At 41.2% G+C, this 18,417-nt stretch overlaps 1 protein-coding gene across 1 annotated transcript in view; it reads left to right on the top strand.

Moving 5' to 3' along the window:
* The first annotated feature begins 2,468 nt into the window (after positions 1-2,468).
* LOC110514490 (cytoplasmic phosphatidylinositol transfer protein 1) overlaps positions 2,469-18,417 on the top strand; it is a 115,183-nt gene continuing 99,234 nt past the window's right edge. The window contains exon 1 of the mRNA XM_090194037.1: positions 2,469-2,990. Coding sequence (XP_090050163.1) covers positions 2,943-2,990 — 48 coding nt within the window. The 5' untranslated portion in view covers positions 2,469-2,942. The remainder of the gene's footprint in view (positions 2,991-18,417) is intronic.

The raw sequence follows: 18,417 nt of genomic DNA, 5'->3' as shown, positions 1-18,417 counted from the left end.
AACTATTCCACAGCTAGCATGCCTGATTCAACTTGTCAACTAATCATCAAGCCCTTGAATAGGTGAATCAGGTGAGCTAGTTCAGGGCTACAACAACATTGTGTGGAACGTCTGGGAGAGATGTTTGAAAACCACTGTAGTAGACTTTCACCCCTTGCAAGCTCTGAGGTTTGATATATCGGCCATCTCAGCACCTTGGACAGCGCCCGCCTGACCGCACGAGACTGTAGGGCAGAATGTCGCAAATGAGTGCACTGCAATTTCACTGCACTGATTGCTTTGAAATAACATAGGCTTTTGTAATTTAGCACGAGTTGTGACGGCGTGTCACCTTTAATTTTCCCGTAGGCAAACACACATGTGTCCTTTTCAAAATAAAATCCGGAAAATTAACATTCGCTTCTCATTGTGACGTACCGTTTTGGGGCTTTACAGTGATTTGTGATGCTACGGTATGAATCTGTGAACTGGCTTTATTTGAACTATTTTTACTAGATCCATGCACTGCAATGTAGGCAAAAAAATCCTATAGCCTACCATTATTCACATTAGGGAAGGTTATGCAATAATGCAATCCATGTATTTCATAAGCTATAGCGCACAGTTATGATTGCACAAATTAAATATTTTTCTGAAGAAAAAAATACATTGGTTTATTGTAGGTTTTGTGAAACGGGTTATTTATGTTTGGTGATCTCTGGCTGAGCTGCATACACCGCTGCTCATGCGCCCAGGGTTGAAGGATGTAGGGTGACTTCAGTTGCAGCATCCTATTTCAGCCTGGTCTCATAGAATAGATGTAACATAGTAATTCTAATCCTGGATTGGAACGAGTATGATATATTATGGTTGATATGGTTACATAAGGCAGATGATTACTTAAAGGAAAAATGAAAGTAGCCTTGTTGGTTGGAATGGATGGGTGGGCATACAACACAACATCTAGCAACCCAAGGTTGAGAGTTTTATTTTTTAAATTTTATTTCACATTTATTTAACCGGGTAGGCTAGTTGAGAACAAGTTCTCATTTGCAACTGCGACCTGGCCAAGATAAAGCATAGCAATTCGACACATACAACAACACAGAGTTACACATGGAATAAACAAAACATAGTCAATAATACAGTAGAACAAAATAAAACAAAAAGTCTATATACAGTGAGTGCAAATGAGGTAAGGGAGTTAAGGCAATAAATAGGCCATGGTGGCGAAGTAATTACAATATAGCAATTACACACTGGAATGGTAGATGTGCAGAAGATGAATGTGCAAGTAGAGATACTGGGGTGCAAAGGAGCAAGATAAATAACTAAATTCAGTATGGGGATGAGGTAGGTAGATAGATGGGCTGTTTACAGATGGGCTATGTACAGGTGCAGTGATCTGTGAGCTGCTCTGACAACTGGTGCTTAAAGCTAGTGAGGGAGATATGAGTCTCCAGCTTCAGAGATTTTTGCAGTTTGTTCCAGTCATTGGCAGCAGAAAACTGGAAGGAAATATGACCAAAGGAGGAATTGGCTTTGGGGGTGACCAGTGAGATATACCTGCTGGAGCGCATGCTACGAGTGGGTGCTGCAATGGTGACCAGTGAGCTGAGATAAGGCGGGGCTTTACCTAGCAGAGACTTGTAGATAACCTGCAGCCAGTGGGTTTGGCGACGAGTATGAAACGAGGGCCAACCAACGAGAGCGTACAGGTGGTACAGGTCGGGTAGTTTATGGAGCTTTGGTGACAGTTCAATTCTCATTGTGGACAATTTTGGCATTTTAGATCGGCTAACTTTTCAAATAATTACTACTTTTCAGCTACTTTTCAACTACTTAGCATGTTAGCTAACTCTTTGCTTAACCTTAACGTTAACCATTTTAGCTAACTCTTCCCCTTCCCCTAACATTTTAAAATAAGTCCTAAACTTAACCCTAACCCTATCCCCTAACCTAGCTAACATTAGCCAGCTAGCTAATGTTGGCCACCTAGCCACCTAGCTAGCTTCGTAACATATCATACGTTTTGCTAATTCGTAACAAATTGTATATTTAGAAAATTCGTAACATATTGTACAACATGCAAATTCGTAAAATATTTTGCATTTTGAAAATTCTTAACAAATAATATGAATTGTAATTTGTAAAATAACACATGAAATGGGTGATGGACATCCACAAATGAATACATGCCATACAAAACGTAACATACCATAACAAAATGAGTATCTCGGATTTACATAAATAATATTACGAAATGCTCTGAGACCAGTTTGCCTATTTCCAGATCGGAATGAATGGGCAGTTGTTTTCTGTTCATTGCGAAGTAAAGAGGGGGTGCTGAATGTTGCAATAGAGTATCGTCAGTTTACCGCCAGACAGCAGCATCACCTTGATGATGTAGCCGAACAACAACAGCAAACTCGCCAATTTTGATTTGGGACCAACGTGGCTCAATTCAGAGCTCACTGTGTGCTTGCTTTGTCCGGGACGTTAGCGCTGCCACACGACACTTCGGATGAGTCTTGGATAGTGCTCAGGGGAATTTAGCCTAGAGTTCATCACCGTTTTTGTAATGCTTTTCTTTTACAACTAATATTACCATCAGAAGCGTTGCTGATCTTTACCGTGCCAATTATTTAGCTAATGGGTCGTTTTAGTGGATGTTCCCTCATGATTTCAGTGAGAAGATGACTGCATTTACTTTGCTCTGCTCGGTCGTGTGATTGCAGTGGGATAGCGGACGCTCACATTCAACGCTGGACTGAGATAGCATAGTTGTTCTAATCAAATATAAAGATTGTTTTGTTTTTTATCAGTCTCGTGCTTATCTTTGATGACAATTGCCTAGCGCTGGCATAAGTTTGAGTTGACATAGACCGCCAAAAGACACAGAACCTAAACGTCGTTTCAACTTCTAGTCGTTTTTTTGACAACAGTCTTGACGGAGGAAGAATATGTTGATGAAGGAATATAGAATATGTATGCCGCTCACTGTGGAAGAGGTAAGTTAGGGTACTTATATCTCCCAGTTTTTCTGAACATTTTGCGTTTTCTTCTGTCCTACTAAACCTAAAACTGTGAAAGGTTTAGGCTGTTGCATGGTCATTGTATGGAATGTCTACCATGCTAGTTGCAAACTGGATGGAGTAGGTAGTTATGCCATTTTATTGTGAAGAACTTTTGTACCACACTGATTGTAGGAGCTATTTAGAGTACTGTAGACTAAACCACAGGGTGGTGCTGTTGGAAGTATGCTAGGCCTACGCCATACTTCCCTTGTTTGGTTTATTGGCTTTAAGTGCCAAATCTTCACATGCATATCTAAGACACCAAGCAAAACATGTAGAGATGTTACAGTATGTTGTTGTCTGTGTGTGTCACTCTGCTAGTCTACTCATACGACCATCAGTTAGGACTTGTGTCACTCTGCTAGCCTACTCATACGACCATCAGTTAGGACTTGTGTCACTCTGCTATTCTACTCATACGACCATCAGTTAGGACTTGTGTCACTCTGCTATTCTACTCATACGACCATCAGTTAGGACTTGTGTCACTCTGCTAGCCTACTCATACGACCATCAGTTAGGACTTGTGTCACTCTGCTATTCTACTCATACGACCATCAGTTAGGACTTGTGTCACTCTGCTAGCCTACTCATACGACCATCAGTTAGGACTTGTGTCACTCTGCTATTCTACTCATACGACCATCAGTTAGGACTTGTGTCACTCTGCTATTCTACTCATATGACCATCAGTTAGGACTTGTGTCACTCTGCTAGCCTACTCATACGACCATCAGTTAGGACTTGCGTCACTCTGCTAGCCTACTCATACGTCTATCAGTTAGGACTTGTGTCACTCTGCTATTCTACTCATACGACCATCAGTTAGGACTTGTGTCACTCTGCTAGCCTACTCATACGACCATCAGTTAGGACTTGTGTCACTCTGCTATTCTACTCATACCACCATCAGTTAGGACTTGTGTCACTCTGCTATTCTACTCATACGACCATCAGTTAGGACTTGTGTCACTCTGCTATTCTACTCATATGACCATCAGTTAGGACTTGTGTCACTCTGCTAGCCTACTCATACGACCATCAGTTAGGACTTGTGTCACTCTGCTAGCCTACTCATACGACCATCAGTTAGGACTTGTCACTCTGCTAGCCTACTCATACGACCATCAGTTAGGACTTGTGTCACTCTGCTAGCCTACTCATACGACCATCAGTTAGGACTTGTGTCACTCTGCTATTCTACTCATATGACCATCAGTTAGGACTTGTGTCACTCTGCTAGCCTACTCATACGTCCATCAGTTAGGACTTGTGTCACTCTGCTATTCTACTCATACCACCATCAGTTAGGACTTGTGCCACTCTGCTATTCTACTCATACGACCATCAGTTAGGACTTGTGTCACTCTGCTATTCTACTCATATGACCATCAGTTAGGACTTGTGTCACTCTGCTATTCTACTCATACGACCATCAGTTAGGACTTGTCACTCTGCGAGCCTACACATACGACCATCAGTTAGGACTTGTGTCACTCTGCTATTCTACTCATACGACCATCAGTTAGGACTTGTGTCACTCTGCTATTCTACTCATACGACCATCAGTTAGGACTTGTGTCACTCTGCTAGCCTACTCATACGTCCATCAGTTAGGACTTGTGTCACTCTGCTAGCCTACTCATACGACCATCAGTTAGGACTTGTGTCACTCTGCTATTCTACTCATACGACCATCAGTTAGGACTTGTGTCACTCTGCTATTCTACTCATACGACCATCAGTTAGGACTTGTGTCACTCTGCTATTCTACTCATACAACCATCAGTTAGGACTTGTGTCACTCTGCTAGCCTACTCATACGTCCATCAGTTAGGACTTGTGTCACTCTGCTATTCTACTCATACCACCATCAGTTAGGACTTGTGTCACTCTGCTATTCTACTCATACGACCATCAGTTAGGACTTGTGTCACTCTGCTATTCTACTCATACCACCATCAGTTATGACTTGTGTCACTCTGCTAGCCTACTCATACGACCATCAGTTAGGACTTGTGTCACTCTGCTAGCCTACTCATACGACCATCAGTTAGGACTTGTCACTCTGCTAGCCTACTCATACGACCATCAGTTAGGACTTGTGTCACTCTGCTATTCTACTCATACGACCATCAGTTAGGACTTGTGTCACTCTGCTAGCCTACTCATACGACCATCAGTTAGGACTTGTGTCACTCTGCTATTCTACTCATACGACCATCAGTTAGGACTTGTGTCACTCTGCTATTCTACTCATACGACCATCAGTTAGGACTTGTGTCACTCTGCTATTCTACTCATATGACCATCAGTTAGGACTTGTGTCACTCTGCTAGCCTACTCATACGACCATCAGTTAGGACTTGCGTCACTCTGCTAGCCTACTCATACGTCCATCAGTTAGGACTTGTGTCACTCTGCTATTCTACTCATACGACCATCAGTTAGGACTTGTGTCACTCTGCTAGCCTACTCATACGACCATCAGTTAGGACTTGTGTCACTCTGCTATTCTACTCATACCACCATCAGTTAGGACTTGTGTCACTCTGCTATTCTACTCATACGACCATCAGTTAGGACTTGTGTCACTCTGCTATTCTACTCATATGACCATCAGTTAGGACTTGTGTCACTCTGCTAGCCTACTCATACGACCATCAGTTAGGACTTGTGTCACTCTGCTAGCCTACTCATACGACCATCAGTTAGGACTTGTCACTCTGCTAGCCTACTCATATGACCATCAGTTAGGACTTGTGTCACTCTGCTAGCCTACTCATACGACCATCAGTTAGGACTTGTGTCACTCTGCTATTCTACTCATATGACCATCAGTTAGGACTTGTGTCACTCTGCTAGCCTACTCATACGTCCATCAGTTAGGACTTGTGTCACTCTGCTATTCTACTCATACCACCATCAGTTAGGACTTGTGCCACTCTGCTATTCTACTCATACGACCATCAGTTAGGACTTGTGTCACTCTGCTATTCTACTCATATGACCATCAGTTAGGACTTGTGTCACTCTGCTATTCTACTCATACGACCATCAGTTAGGACTTGTCACTCTGCGAGCCTACACATACGACCATCAGTTAGGACTTGTGTCACTCTGCTATTCTACTCATACGACCATCAGTTAGGACTTGTGTCACTCTGCTATTCTACTCATACGACCATCAGTTAGGACTTGTGTCACTCTGCTAGCCTACTCATACGTCCATCAGTTAGGACTTGTGTCACTCTGCTAGCCTACTCATACGACCATCAGTTAGGACTTGTGTCACTCTGCTATTCTACTCATACGACCATCAGTTAGGACTTGTGTCACTCTGCTATTCTACTCATACGACCATCAGTTAGGACTTGTGTCACTCTGCTATTCTACTCATACAACCATCAGTTAGGACTTGTGTCACTCTGCTAGCCTACTCATACGTCCATCAGTTAGGACTTGTGTCACTCTGCTAGCCTACTCATACGACCATCAGTTAGGACTTGTGTCACTCTGCTATTCTACTCATACCACCATCAGTTAGGACTTGTGTCACTCTGCTATTCTACTCATACGACCATCAGTTAGGACTTGTGTCACTCTGCTATTCTACTCATACCACCATCAGTTATGACTTGTGTCACTCTGCTAGCCTACTCATACGACCATCAGTTAGGACTTGTGTCACTCTGCTAGCCTACTCATACGACCATCAGTTAGGACTTGTCACTCTGCTAGCCTACTCATACGACCATCAGTTAGGACTTGTGTCACTCTGCTATTCTACTCATACGACCATCAGTTAGGACTTGTGTCACTCTGCTAGCCTACTCATACGACCATCAGTTAGGACTTGTGTCACTCTGCTATTCTACTCATACGACCATCAGTTAGGACTTGTGTCACTCTGCTAGCCTACTCATACGACCATCAGTTAGGACTTGTCACTCTGCTATTCTACTCATACGACCATCAGTTAGGACTTGTGTCACTCTGCTAGCCTACTCATACGACCATCAGTTAGGACTTGTGTCACTCTGCTATTCTACTCATACGACCATCAGTTAGGACTAACTACAATGCCTCTGTAACTGTTTTCCCTCTGGTACAAATATAGAGTTAACTGATCGAAAGTGTTTGCTACCCTTCCCCAGACCTGTGCCTCGACACATTCCTGTATTGGAGCTCTACAGACAATTCCTTCAACCTCCTGGCTTGGTTTTTGCTCTGACATGCACTGTCAACTGTGGGACCTTTTATATAGACAAATCATGTCCAAATCATGTAAATTTACTACAGGTGAACTCCAATCAAGTTGTAGAAACATCTCAAGGATGATCAATGTAAAGAGTATGCACCTGAGCTCAATTTCGAGTCTCATTGCAAAGGGTCTGAATACTTATGTAAATAAGGTATTTCAGTTTTTTTATTTTTGATAAATTAGCTAACATTTCTAAAAACCTGTTTTCGCCTTGTCATTATGGGCTATTGTGTGTAGATATATATATATATATATATATATATATATAAATATATATATATAAAAATCCATTTTAGAATAAGGTTGTAAGATAACAAAATGTGGAAAAGGTGAAGGGGCCTGAATACTTTCCGAATGCACTGTATGTGGGGGTGTTCATTCCCTTAATTTAAAGACACAAGTAAACTCCTGTAATGATCATTAGTATTTCCTATTTGTGTCCTTTTAGGGATGGTTTCTAAGAAATGACTTCATTTAAAAATAACTGGATCGTTCACATGTTGTTCTATAGTGAAAAATATATAAACGCAACATTCAAAAAATGTCAAAGATTTTTACAGAGTTACAGTTCATATAAGGAAATCAGTCAATGGAAATAAATTAATCTATGGATTTCTCATGACTGGGAATACAAATATGCATCTGTGGGTCACAGATGCCTTTAAAAGGCAGGGGCGTGGATCAGAAAACTAGTCAGTATCTGGAATTTTTCGATGGGAAGTTAAGCCCTAGGGATTTTTGCTTAAATTCATCTAAAAGTTAGCTAATAACAGTGAACCTTTTTTTGTGGGATACACGTAAGGCAATTCTACGTCTTGTGGCATATTTTGGTTAAACTATCCTCAATTCAATGGAATGGAATGGAATCACATGTACAGCTGATTCTCAAGATCTTGCACACAAATGAGATGCTATTGAGCCCACACTACTACACTGTCTGAGCCAAGGACTACATGCTTTTTGATTACAAAACTGGGTGGGGTGAATATATTTTATATGACATACATTATTTTTTGTTAACTAGTAAATAGTAGCCTAAATGTGTTTTAAATCATTTCTAACTTTTTAACAATTTATGCTAATTATTTTTTGATACCATGTAGGTTTTAGCATGCTTGAGCCTGCTAACCGAGGAGTGTTTATTCACATGTTTCCATACATGTTTAATTTTAAAACATTTGTCTTACAAAGGTGTTGTTTAATCTATCTGTTTAACTATTTATCTGTACATAAAAATGTATTTGTTTTTTAAAATCCTATTTTAAAAAAAATCTTTACAGGAAAATGCCACGGGCGCTATCTGATGTGTGGAGACATTTCCCTGCAGCAAATGTAGAAGGAAAAGCTGTGTACTTTTGCAAATACTGTGCCAAATCATATGTGAAAAATGCAACAAAGATGCAGAATCATCTGGCCAAGTGCATAAAGTTCCCTCAGCGCTCACAACAAGCAATCTCTGACAAAAGTCCCTACACTTCTATTCGAGGTGAAAATTATGAATCCGACACCTTAGCGATAGCAACAGCTCATGGTCCTCCTGGAATCTGATGTTTTTTTTACTTAGTGGAGGAACGTAGTCAGAGAAATGCTGATGAATGTCTTGCTCGATCTGTGTATACAACTGGTTCAGCTCTGATGCTCACAGGCAATGTGTATTGGAAGAGATTTCTGAATGTTCTTCGCCCAGCATACACTCCTCTAACCAGACATGCATTGTATACTCATTTGCTGGATGCAGAGTTCAACAGAGTTTAAGTGAAGGTCAAGCAAATCATAGAGAATGCAGACTGTATTGCAATCATCTCTGATGGCTGGTCGAATGTTCGTGGGCAAGGAATAATTAAACTACATCATCTCCACCCCTCAACCAGTATTCTACAAGAGCACAGAAACAAGGGACAACAGACACACCGTTCTCTACATTGCAGATGAGCTGAAGGCAGTCATCAATGACCTTGGACCACAGAAGGTATTTGCACTGGTGACAGACAATGCTGCGAACATGAAGGCTGCTTGGTCTAAAGTGGAGGAGTCCTACCCTCACATCACACCCATTGGCTGTGCTGCTCATGCATTGAATCTGCTCCTCAAGGACATCATGGCACTGAAAACAATGGATACACTCTACAAGAGAGCCAAGGAAATGATTAGATATGTGAAGGGTCATCAAGTTAGAGCAGCAATCTACCTCACCAAGCAAAGTGAGAAGAATAAGAGCACCACATTGAAGCTGCCAAGGAACACCCGTTGGAGAGGTGTTGACATCATGTTTGACAGTCTTCTAGAGGTAAAACAGTCTGCCGATATGGACAGCCCCATCAAGAGGAGTCTCCTGGATTATGTATTTTGGGAGAGAGTGGTAAGCAGCCAGAAACTCCTGAAACCTATAGCAGTTGCCATTGCACGGATTGAGGGACAATTCCATCCTGTCTCATGTTCAGACCCTGCCTGCAGATGTAAGAGAAGAAATCCGTATTGCCCTGCCCACTTCACTGTTGCTCCAAGCAGAGGAAACTGCAGTTCTGAAATACATCAAAAAGCGTGAATACTTCTTCCTGAAGCCCATTCATGCCGCAGCGTACATGTTGGACCCCAAGTATGCTGGCAAGAGCATCCTGTCTGGTGCAGAGATCAACAAGGCCTATGGTGTCATCACTACTGTGTCTCGCCACCCTGGCCTAGATGAGGGTAAGGTTCTTGGCAGTCTGGCGAAGTACACTTCCAAGCAAGGGCTTTAGGATGGAAATGCAATATGGCAGTCGTCCCAACATATCTCATCAGCCACCTGGTGGAAGGGACTTTGTGGATCTGAGGCTCTTTCCCCTGTTGCCTCCTCCATCCTCCAAATCCCACCAACATCGGCCGCCTCAGAGCGCAACTGGTCCATGTTTTGGAACACACACACCAAAGCACGCAACAGGCTGACCAATACAAGGGTTGAAAAATTGGTGGCCTTCCGGGCAAATTTGAGGCTTTTTGAGCCTGACAACGAGCCATCCTCAACAAGGTTAGAAAGTGATAGTGAAGATGAGGCCTCAGAGTTTGATATTCAAGAGATAGATATTGAGGAGGTCCAGGGAGAAGACATGGAAGCCTGAGAGGAAGACAACCAAGGCTTTAGTTTCTAGACTGTCATTTTACAGATGTATGTTGAAAACATTGTTGGGAGATGTGATGGATCATTGGGGATCCTTCAATATTCCCTTTTGTTGTTCAGTGAAATCATCCCATGTGAAGAGTCAACTCATTTAATTAAAGTTAAATTCGTAACTAAATCGTTTTTTAAATTTCTATTGGAAGGATTTAATAATTTGCAATTATGTCTACTTATGATAAGGTAAAAGGTTTATGTTTATGTCTCCATATGATATGGTAAATATATCCAATGCAAAAAACATCTACATTTCACTGGTATTAATATTAATTTGCTTATATTACCATTAATTCCAATATATTCCCGTTAATTCCCACGGAAGGTTTCCACCTCTGAATATTCCCCAAAATGTGCAACCCTATCTGGATGTTTTTAGTTCAGCTCATGAAACATGGGACCAACACTTTACATGTTGTGTTAGTATTTTTGTTCGGTATATAATGTATATTTAAACATTTTGAACTTAAAAAATTAAGCTTTGTAAAAATGTTATAATGGTTTTATGAGTTCTGTCACATATCATCTCTACAGCTGCATCCCAGACAGGGTCTGTAGTTGTTGTGAAGCACTGTGTGTTGTTCCTGATTAGAGGAAACACTCCCACCGTGGCCACTCTAACCATACAACATTGGTCTGCTGGCACCGCAGTGCTTTTCAATTTTGTCGACAAAATTATGCAGATGTGTTCACAGGCTGTGGGAGTTCCCTGGCTGCGAGACACTGGCAGTTAATTTACTGCATTCTGGGATGATGAGATACAGTACGTTTGATCTCTGGGGCATTACACTTGATCTTCAATGGGCAGAAAAACTATTTTAGTTCCCTGTGGATTATATTACTGTATCTTCAGAGAGAGAGAGAGAGAGAGAGAGCTCTGCTACCCACAGACTGTTTGTTTGATGCCAGAATAGGATCCTGAGCCTTCTTTGTTTCATGACCTTGCTGTGTTCTGATACCCCTGCCCTCAGTCATGACCTGAGAGAGGTTTACAGTATATGCAGGGAATGAGGGTATGTGTTCCTGCTAAGGCCAAACAATGATGGCTTGTGGGGGGACAAAAGCCCTTAGTATAGTCCTTCTGGAGAACTAAGCCTATGACTTCCTGACCTCGCAGCACACAAATCTGCATTTCAGATTTGTCTGACCCTGTGTATTAACTTGTAACTCTTGAACATCTTGGTTGAAATGATAAATTAAGGCCCTCTTCAACCTTTAGATTCCTGTTTGCTATAAGATGACGACCAGAGTTGACACTGCATTCCTCTATTCCTCAGCAAGAGGAATCATCTGTTTCCCCTGAAACATCAATTAGGCCTATTACTGTGTCATAAAGTCACAGGATCCAGGAGTCATTACACCCATTCCAAACATGTCAACACTTCACAAGAACGAGGTTCTCTTACGTAAAAATAAGCTAATTAACCCTTAGTTGCCATGGAAATGTCATAAAGGGGTGTAGGTCATAAAGTCAACCGAAAATCTTTCTGTCACGGCCGTCTGGAAGGAATAAGTAGTCCAAAGCGCAGCGTGGTGAGCGTACATTTTCTTTATTTGATAAAAATGTTGCCAACAATACAAAGAAACGACCGTGAAGCTTAACTGGGCGATAATGCCACTAACAAAGTCAACTACCCACACTGAAAGGAGGGAAAAAGGGCTACCTAAGTTTGATTCCCAATCAGAGACAACGATCGACAGCTGTCCCTGATTGAGAACCATACCCGGCCAAAACATAGAAATAAAGGAACCTAGAAATAAAAAAATAGAATGTCCACTCCACATCTCACCCTGACCTAACCAAATAGAGAAATAAAACGTCTCTCTAAGGTCAGGGCGCAACACTTTCTGCTTATAGAGACACGTACCTATGGACCATCTTTAGGTCTCTACAGAACATTGACTGAGGTGTTTCTATATGGACTCTCTGGTCTCTACAGAACATTGACTTAGATGTTTCTATATGGACCATCTTTAGGTCTCTACAGAACATTGACTGAGGTGTTTCTATATGGACCCTCTTTAGGTCTCTACAGAACATTGACTGAGGTGTTTCTATATGGACTCTCTGGTCTCTACAGAACATTGACTGAGGTATTTCTATATGGACTCTCTGGTCTCTACAGAATATTGACTGAGGTATTTCTATATGGACCATCTTTAGGTCTCTACAGAACATTGAATGAGGTGTTTCTATATGGACCATCTTTAGGTCTCTACAGAACATTGAATGAGGTATTTCTATATGGACTCTCTGGTATCTACAGAACATTGACTGAGGTATTTCAATATGGACTCTCTTTAGGTCTCTACAGAACATTGACTGAGGTATTTCTATATGGACTCTCTTTAGTTCTCTACAGAACATTGACTGAGGTGTTTCTATATGGACTCTCTGGTATCTACAGAACATTGACTGAGGTGTTTCTATATGGACTCTCTGGTCTCTACAGAACATTGACTGAGGTGTTTCTATATGGACCATCTTTAGGTCTCTACAGAACATTGACTGAGGTGTTTCTATATGGACTCTCTGGTCTCTACAGAACATTGACTGAGGTGTTTCTATATGGACCATCTTTAGGTCTCTACAGAACATTGACTGAGGTGTTTCAATATGGACCCTCTTTAGGTCTCTACAGAACATTGACTGAGGTGTTTCTATATGGACCATCTTTAGGTCTCTACAGAACATTGACTGAGGTGTTTCAATATGGACCCTCTTTAGGTCTCTACAGAACATTGACGGAGGTGTTTCTGTATGGACCATCTTTAGGTCTCTACAGAACATTGACTGAGGTGTTTCTATATGGACCATCTTTAGGTCTCTACAGAACATTGACTGAGGTGTTTCTATATGGACCATCTTTAGGTCTCTACAGAACATTGACTGAGGTGTTTCTATATGGACTCTCTGGTCTCTACAGAACATTGACTGAGGTGTTTCTATATGGACCATCTTTAGGTCTCTACAGAATATTGACTGAGGTATTTCTATATGGACCATCTTTAGGTCTCTACAGAACATTGACTGAGGTGTTTCTATATGGACCATCTTTAGGTCTCTACAGAACATTGACTGAGGTGTTTCTATATGGACCATCTTTAGGTCTCTACAGAACATTGACTGAGGTGTTTCTATATGGACTCTCTGGTCTCTACAGAACATTGACTGAGGTGTTTCTATATGGACTCTCTGGTCTCTACAGAATATTGACTGAGGTATTTCTATATGGACCATCTTTAGGTCTCTACAGAACATTGACTGAGGTGTTTCTATATGGACTCTCTGGTATCTACAGAACATTGACTGAGGTGTTTCTATATGGACTCTCTGGTCTCTACAGAACATTGACTGAGGTGTTTCTATATGGACCATCTTTAGGTCTCTACAGAACATTGACTGAGGTGTTTCTATATGGACCCTCTTTAGGTCTCTACAGAACATTGACTGAGGTATTTCTATATGGACTCTCTGGTCTCTACAGAACATTGACTGAGGTGTTTCTATATGGACTCTCTGGTCTCTACAGAACATTGACTGAGGTGTTTCTATATGGACCATCTTTAGGTCTCTACAGAACATTGACTGAGGTGTTTCTATATGGACCATCTTTAGGTCTCTACAGAACATTGACGGAGGTGTTTCTATATGGACTCTCTGGTCTCTACAGAACATTGACTGAGGTGTTTCTATATGGACCATCTTTAGGTCTCTACAGAACATTGACTGAGGTGTTTCTATATGGACCATCTTTAGGTCTCTACAGAACATTGACTGAGGTGTTTCTATATGGACCCTCTCTAGGTCTCTACAGAACATTGACTGAGGTGTTTCTATATGGACTCTCTGGTCTCGCAGCAGGTACAGTCCAAACAAACACCTCAGTTACAATGCTTTATTTCCATGGTGACATTGTTTTGCCGTGGAAATGAGAGCGGTGAAGGTTATCCCTTTTAATAGACCGAGCACAGCAGAATAGTTTGACAGATGGCCTCTCATTTAGCTGCTGCGCGGGATGTGCAATTAACAGAAGGGACAGTGAGTTCAGGGTTTTAAGTCATTTTCTTTCAGGACTCTCCGCTTGCAGGTTGAAACTACTCGACTTTCAGAGTCCACTTAAAGGAGGAAATGATCAAAAGGACGAGGTTGAGAATTTTATCATTCAATGGGCATATCTGATGTGCTATATCCTATTACAACCACTTCAAAATAAAAGTATCCTATGTGTGCCATTACCATAACATCACTTCAAGCTCAATTCAATGTTATACTGTAGCTCCATAATGTCATGAATGACTAAAATAGCCTTGGCTTTTAATGCGGGACATATCTTTGTTCGATCTGTTCTATCTGTAGGCCATCTGTTGTTTCCAGGTGGTGCTTCAGTTTCTAATTCCCGCCTCCTGGACTTGAGCATATGGAATGGATTTATTTCCTCTTGTAACTACCCATCCCAGATCTGGGAGCGTAATCATCAACTGACACTAATTAGCATAACGCAACGGACATAAATATTACTAGAAAATATTCATATTCATGAAATCACAAGTGAAATATATTGAGACACAGCTTAGCCTTTTGTTAATCACCCTGTCATCTCAGATTTTGAAAATATGCTTTACAGCCAAAGCAAGACAAGCATTTGTGTAAGTTTATCGATAACCTAGCATAGCATTATGCCTAGCTAGCAGCAGGCAACCTGGTCACGAAAATCAGAAAAGCAATCAAATTAAATTGTTTACCTTTGATGATCTTCGAATGTTTTCACTCACAAGACTCCCAGTTAGAGAGCAAATGTTCCTTTTTTCCAAAAATATTATTTTTGAAGCCGAAATACCTCCATTAGTTTTTCACGTTTGGCTGAGAATTCGACCGGAAATTGTGGTCACGACAACGCCGAAAAATATTCCAAATTAGCTCCATAATATCTACAGAAACATGGCAAACGTTATTTATAATCAATCCTCAAGGTGTTTTTCAAATATCTATTTGATAATATATCAACCGGAACAGATGGCTTCTTAGTAGGAAAGAGAGAAACAATGACCGCATTTGTCCTTTACGCACAAAACACTCTGAGAGACTTCAGCTGACCACTGACGCGTTTTCAAAATAAAAGCCTGAAATTATGTATTGTGACACTAGACACATTAGGGAAGCCATAGAAAAGGGAATCTGGTTGATATCTCATTCACTGCTCAATAGGGACACATAGGAACGCAGAGGTTTCTAAATAAGAGTCACTTCCTGATTGGATTTTTCTCAGGCTTTCGCCTGCAATAACAGTTCTGTTATACTCACAGACAATATCTTTACAGTTTTGGAAACTTTAGAGTGTTTTCTATCCTAAGCTGTCAATTATATGCATATTCTAGCATCTTGTCCTGACAAAATAGCCCGTTTACTTAGGGAACGTTATTTTTCCAAAAATGAAAATAGTGCCCCCTAGATTCAAGAAGTTTTTAAGCTTATTGGTATCTGTAGAGTGTTTGTTGTGTTTTGGTATGTTAGGAATAGTTGGCCTTACTGTCTTCACTACCCCTAGTGTTTCTTTGAGGTCGTAATGATTTAACCATCTACGTGACCAGGTGTACTATTCCCCACAGTTATTAACAAATGAGAACATTGCCTACTCCCCATTGAAGAGACCAAGTGAGAAAGTATCACCCTCTGAAGTCTATCGAACCTCATCCAACCGTATTGTTCTCTCATCAACCCCACCAGTAAATTGTTCTTGTGTGTTGCCGTGTGATTGTGATTATAGGTCTGTCACTATATCACGGCTCTGGACAGGCTTAGTCTAGCTGGCTGAACACTGGCGGTCTGGCCACTGGCTATAAACCAGATGGGGTTCTTTTTTTGGGCTCACTTGTGATTGAAGATTATATTTTCCCTCCCGACCAGGCTGCCGGTTTAATCTGTTGATGATATCACTGGACTGACCTCCAGTCAGTTTGATGACGTGGTCTAGCTCCAGCCAGTTGCATGGCAGTATGGATCTGTCTCAGAATTGAAATGACCCTTTGCATTTGTCTGAATGTTCACAAATAAGTATCTGTCAGATAAAAAACACATTTTTACCTTGAAATATCACAGACACAGTGCTTCAGACACAGTGCTTCAGAGACAGTGCTTCAGAGACAGTGCTTCAGAGGCAGATGGATGTTGGCCCTTGCTATATCAAAAGCATATACTATATCAAGTGTTGATTATGTAAGCTACTTGTTTCTTTTAGTCCATTCAAGTAGAGAAAATCCTGGTGGTTACCTTGTTCTAACTAAATCATAGCTCAATGCGTTTTCCTCAGCGTTGGGTAGGATACTTTCTAAACGTAATCTGTTAGTTACTAGTTACCTGTCCAAAATTGTAATCCGTAACGTAACTTTTGGATTACCCAAACTCAGTAATGTAATCAAATTACATTCCCCCTTAAGAGGCATTTGGTGTCATCATAGTGGTCTCTGACTTGTCGTCAGACTCGCTCAGGTGGAATAAACTTAAATTTGCGCCTTTTTTCAATGCTGAAGTGAATGTCGTTGAGAAAACAGAAAGGTGTAATTTCCCGCAAACATCCTTTCTGCATTTAAAAGTAATCCAAGAAGTAATTTAGTTTTTCAAAAGTATCTGTATTCTGATTACAATATTTTTGCTGGTGATGTAACCGATTACAGTTTGTTTTTGTAATCATATTACATGTAACTGATTACATGTAAGCAGTTACTACCCAACCCTGGTTTTCCTGTTCTAAACCATTCCATCCCCTGGTGCGGGTCATCTGCATTGCTAATACTTTCCATAAGATAACGGAACTGTCACGACTCTTCTCATCACATGTCATCACTGCATGGCTTGCAGAGCCATCAAGAGAGACACAGAAAAGTGTAATTAAGTCAGAGAATAGATTGTTTTGATGTGTGAAGCTTCGGGGGACACAACTCCATGTTCGCTGCACTGCTTAAGGATTTAGAAAATCAAATCAAACAAATCACATTTGATTTGCTCTGTGATGTGGTCTGTGATGTGCTCTGTGATGTGGTCTGTGATGTGGTCTGTGATGTGGTCTGTGATGTGGTCTGTGATGTGGTCTGTGGTGTGGTCTGTGATGTGGTCTGTGATGTGGTCTGTGGTGTGGTCTGTGATGTGCTCTGTGGTGTGTGTGCGTGTGTTTAGACTATGCTAGGCTATTTTCTTCTCGCTGAAGCTCTCCCATGGAGCTTGAGGGGCGTGATGGAGTGTCTCTAATGTTGGCCCTGCATTACAATGGTGTCTCATAGCATCTCTCTGAGGCATAAAAAACTAAACTAATTTCTTAGAAATAACCAATCATTTGTCTCTCTTGTGAAACAAACGACCAACAACGACACACAGACTAATCTACTGACGAGACAACACAGAGAATGGGTCAATGTCTTTTTCTGCACTGGCTATCAGATGATTTGATTGCGTCTCCCAGAGTTGAGCTTTGAAAGCTCCGGGCAGTGTTCAATAGGCTGAAAACTGGAGAAAACATGTCGAAACGAATAGTCACTACCTGAACTCCTATCAGAATGCTCTTTTAGATTTATTTGTTTCATTATGTTTTTCCGTTTGGTGCCTACTGAACACTACCCAGGAGCTCTATTGTTTCACCAGCTCCCCTGTACTACTCTGCTCTTATGCTCTGCCTTTCCCCACAGGTCCCTACGCTATTGGCATTTGATTTAAAATCACCCACAAACAGCTCTGCTGTCTAGTGACACAGGAACACTGCACACAGTTATATGACATCCATGTTTGAGTGATTGAACAGCTAGATCTTAAATCTCATGCAGGGAGACTGAGGAAGGAACAGTGAATGAAATATCAAAGTATTGGGGGCTGAATGAACAACTGGAGTTTGTGTGTGGTGTGCGTGTGCGTACGTGCTTCTGTATTAGAGGTCGACCGATTATGATTTTTCAAC

The sequence above is a fragment of the Oncorhynchus mykiss genome, chromosome 12 (genome assembly GCF_057628025.1).
Source record: "Oncorhynchus mykiss isolate SJ-2025 chromosome 12, ASM5762802v1, whole genome shotgun sequence".
NCBI lineage: Eukaryota > Metazoa > Chordata > Actinopteri > Salmoniformes > Salmonidae > Oncorhynchus > Oncorhynchus mykiss.
This window is presented reverse-complemented; position numbering and strand designations above follow the sequence as displayed.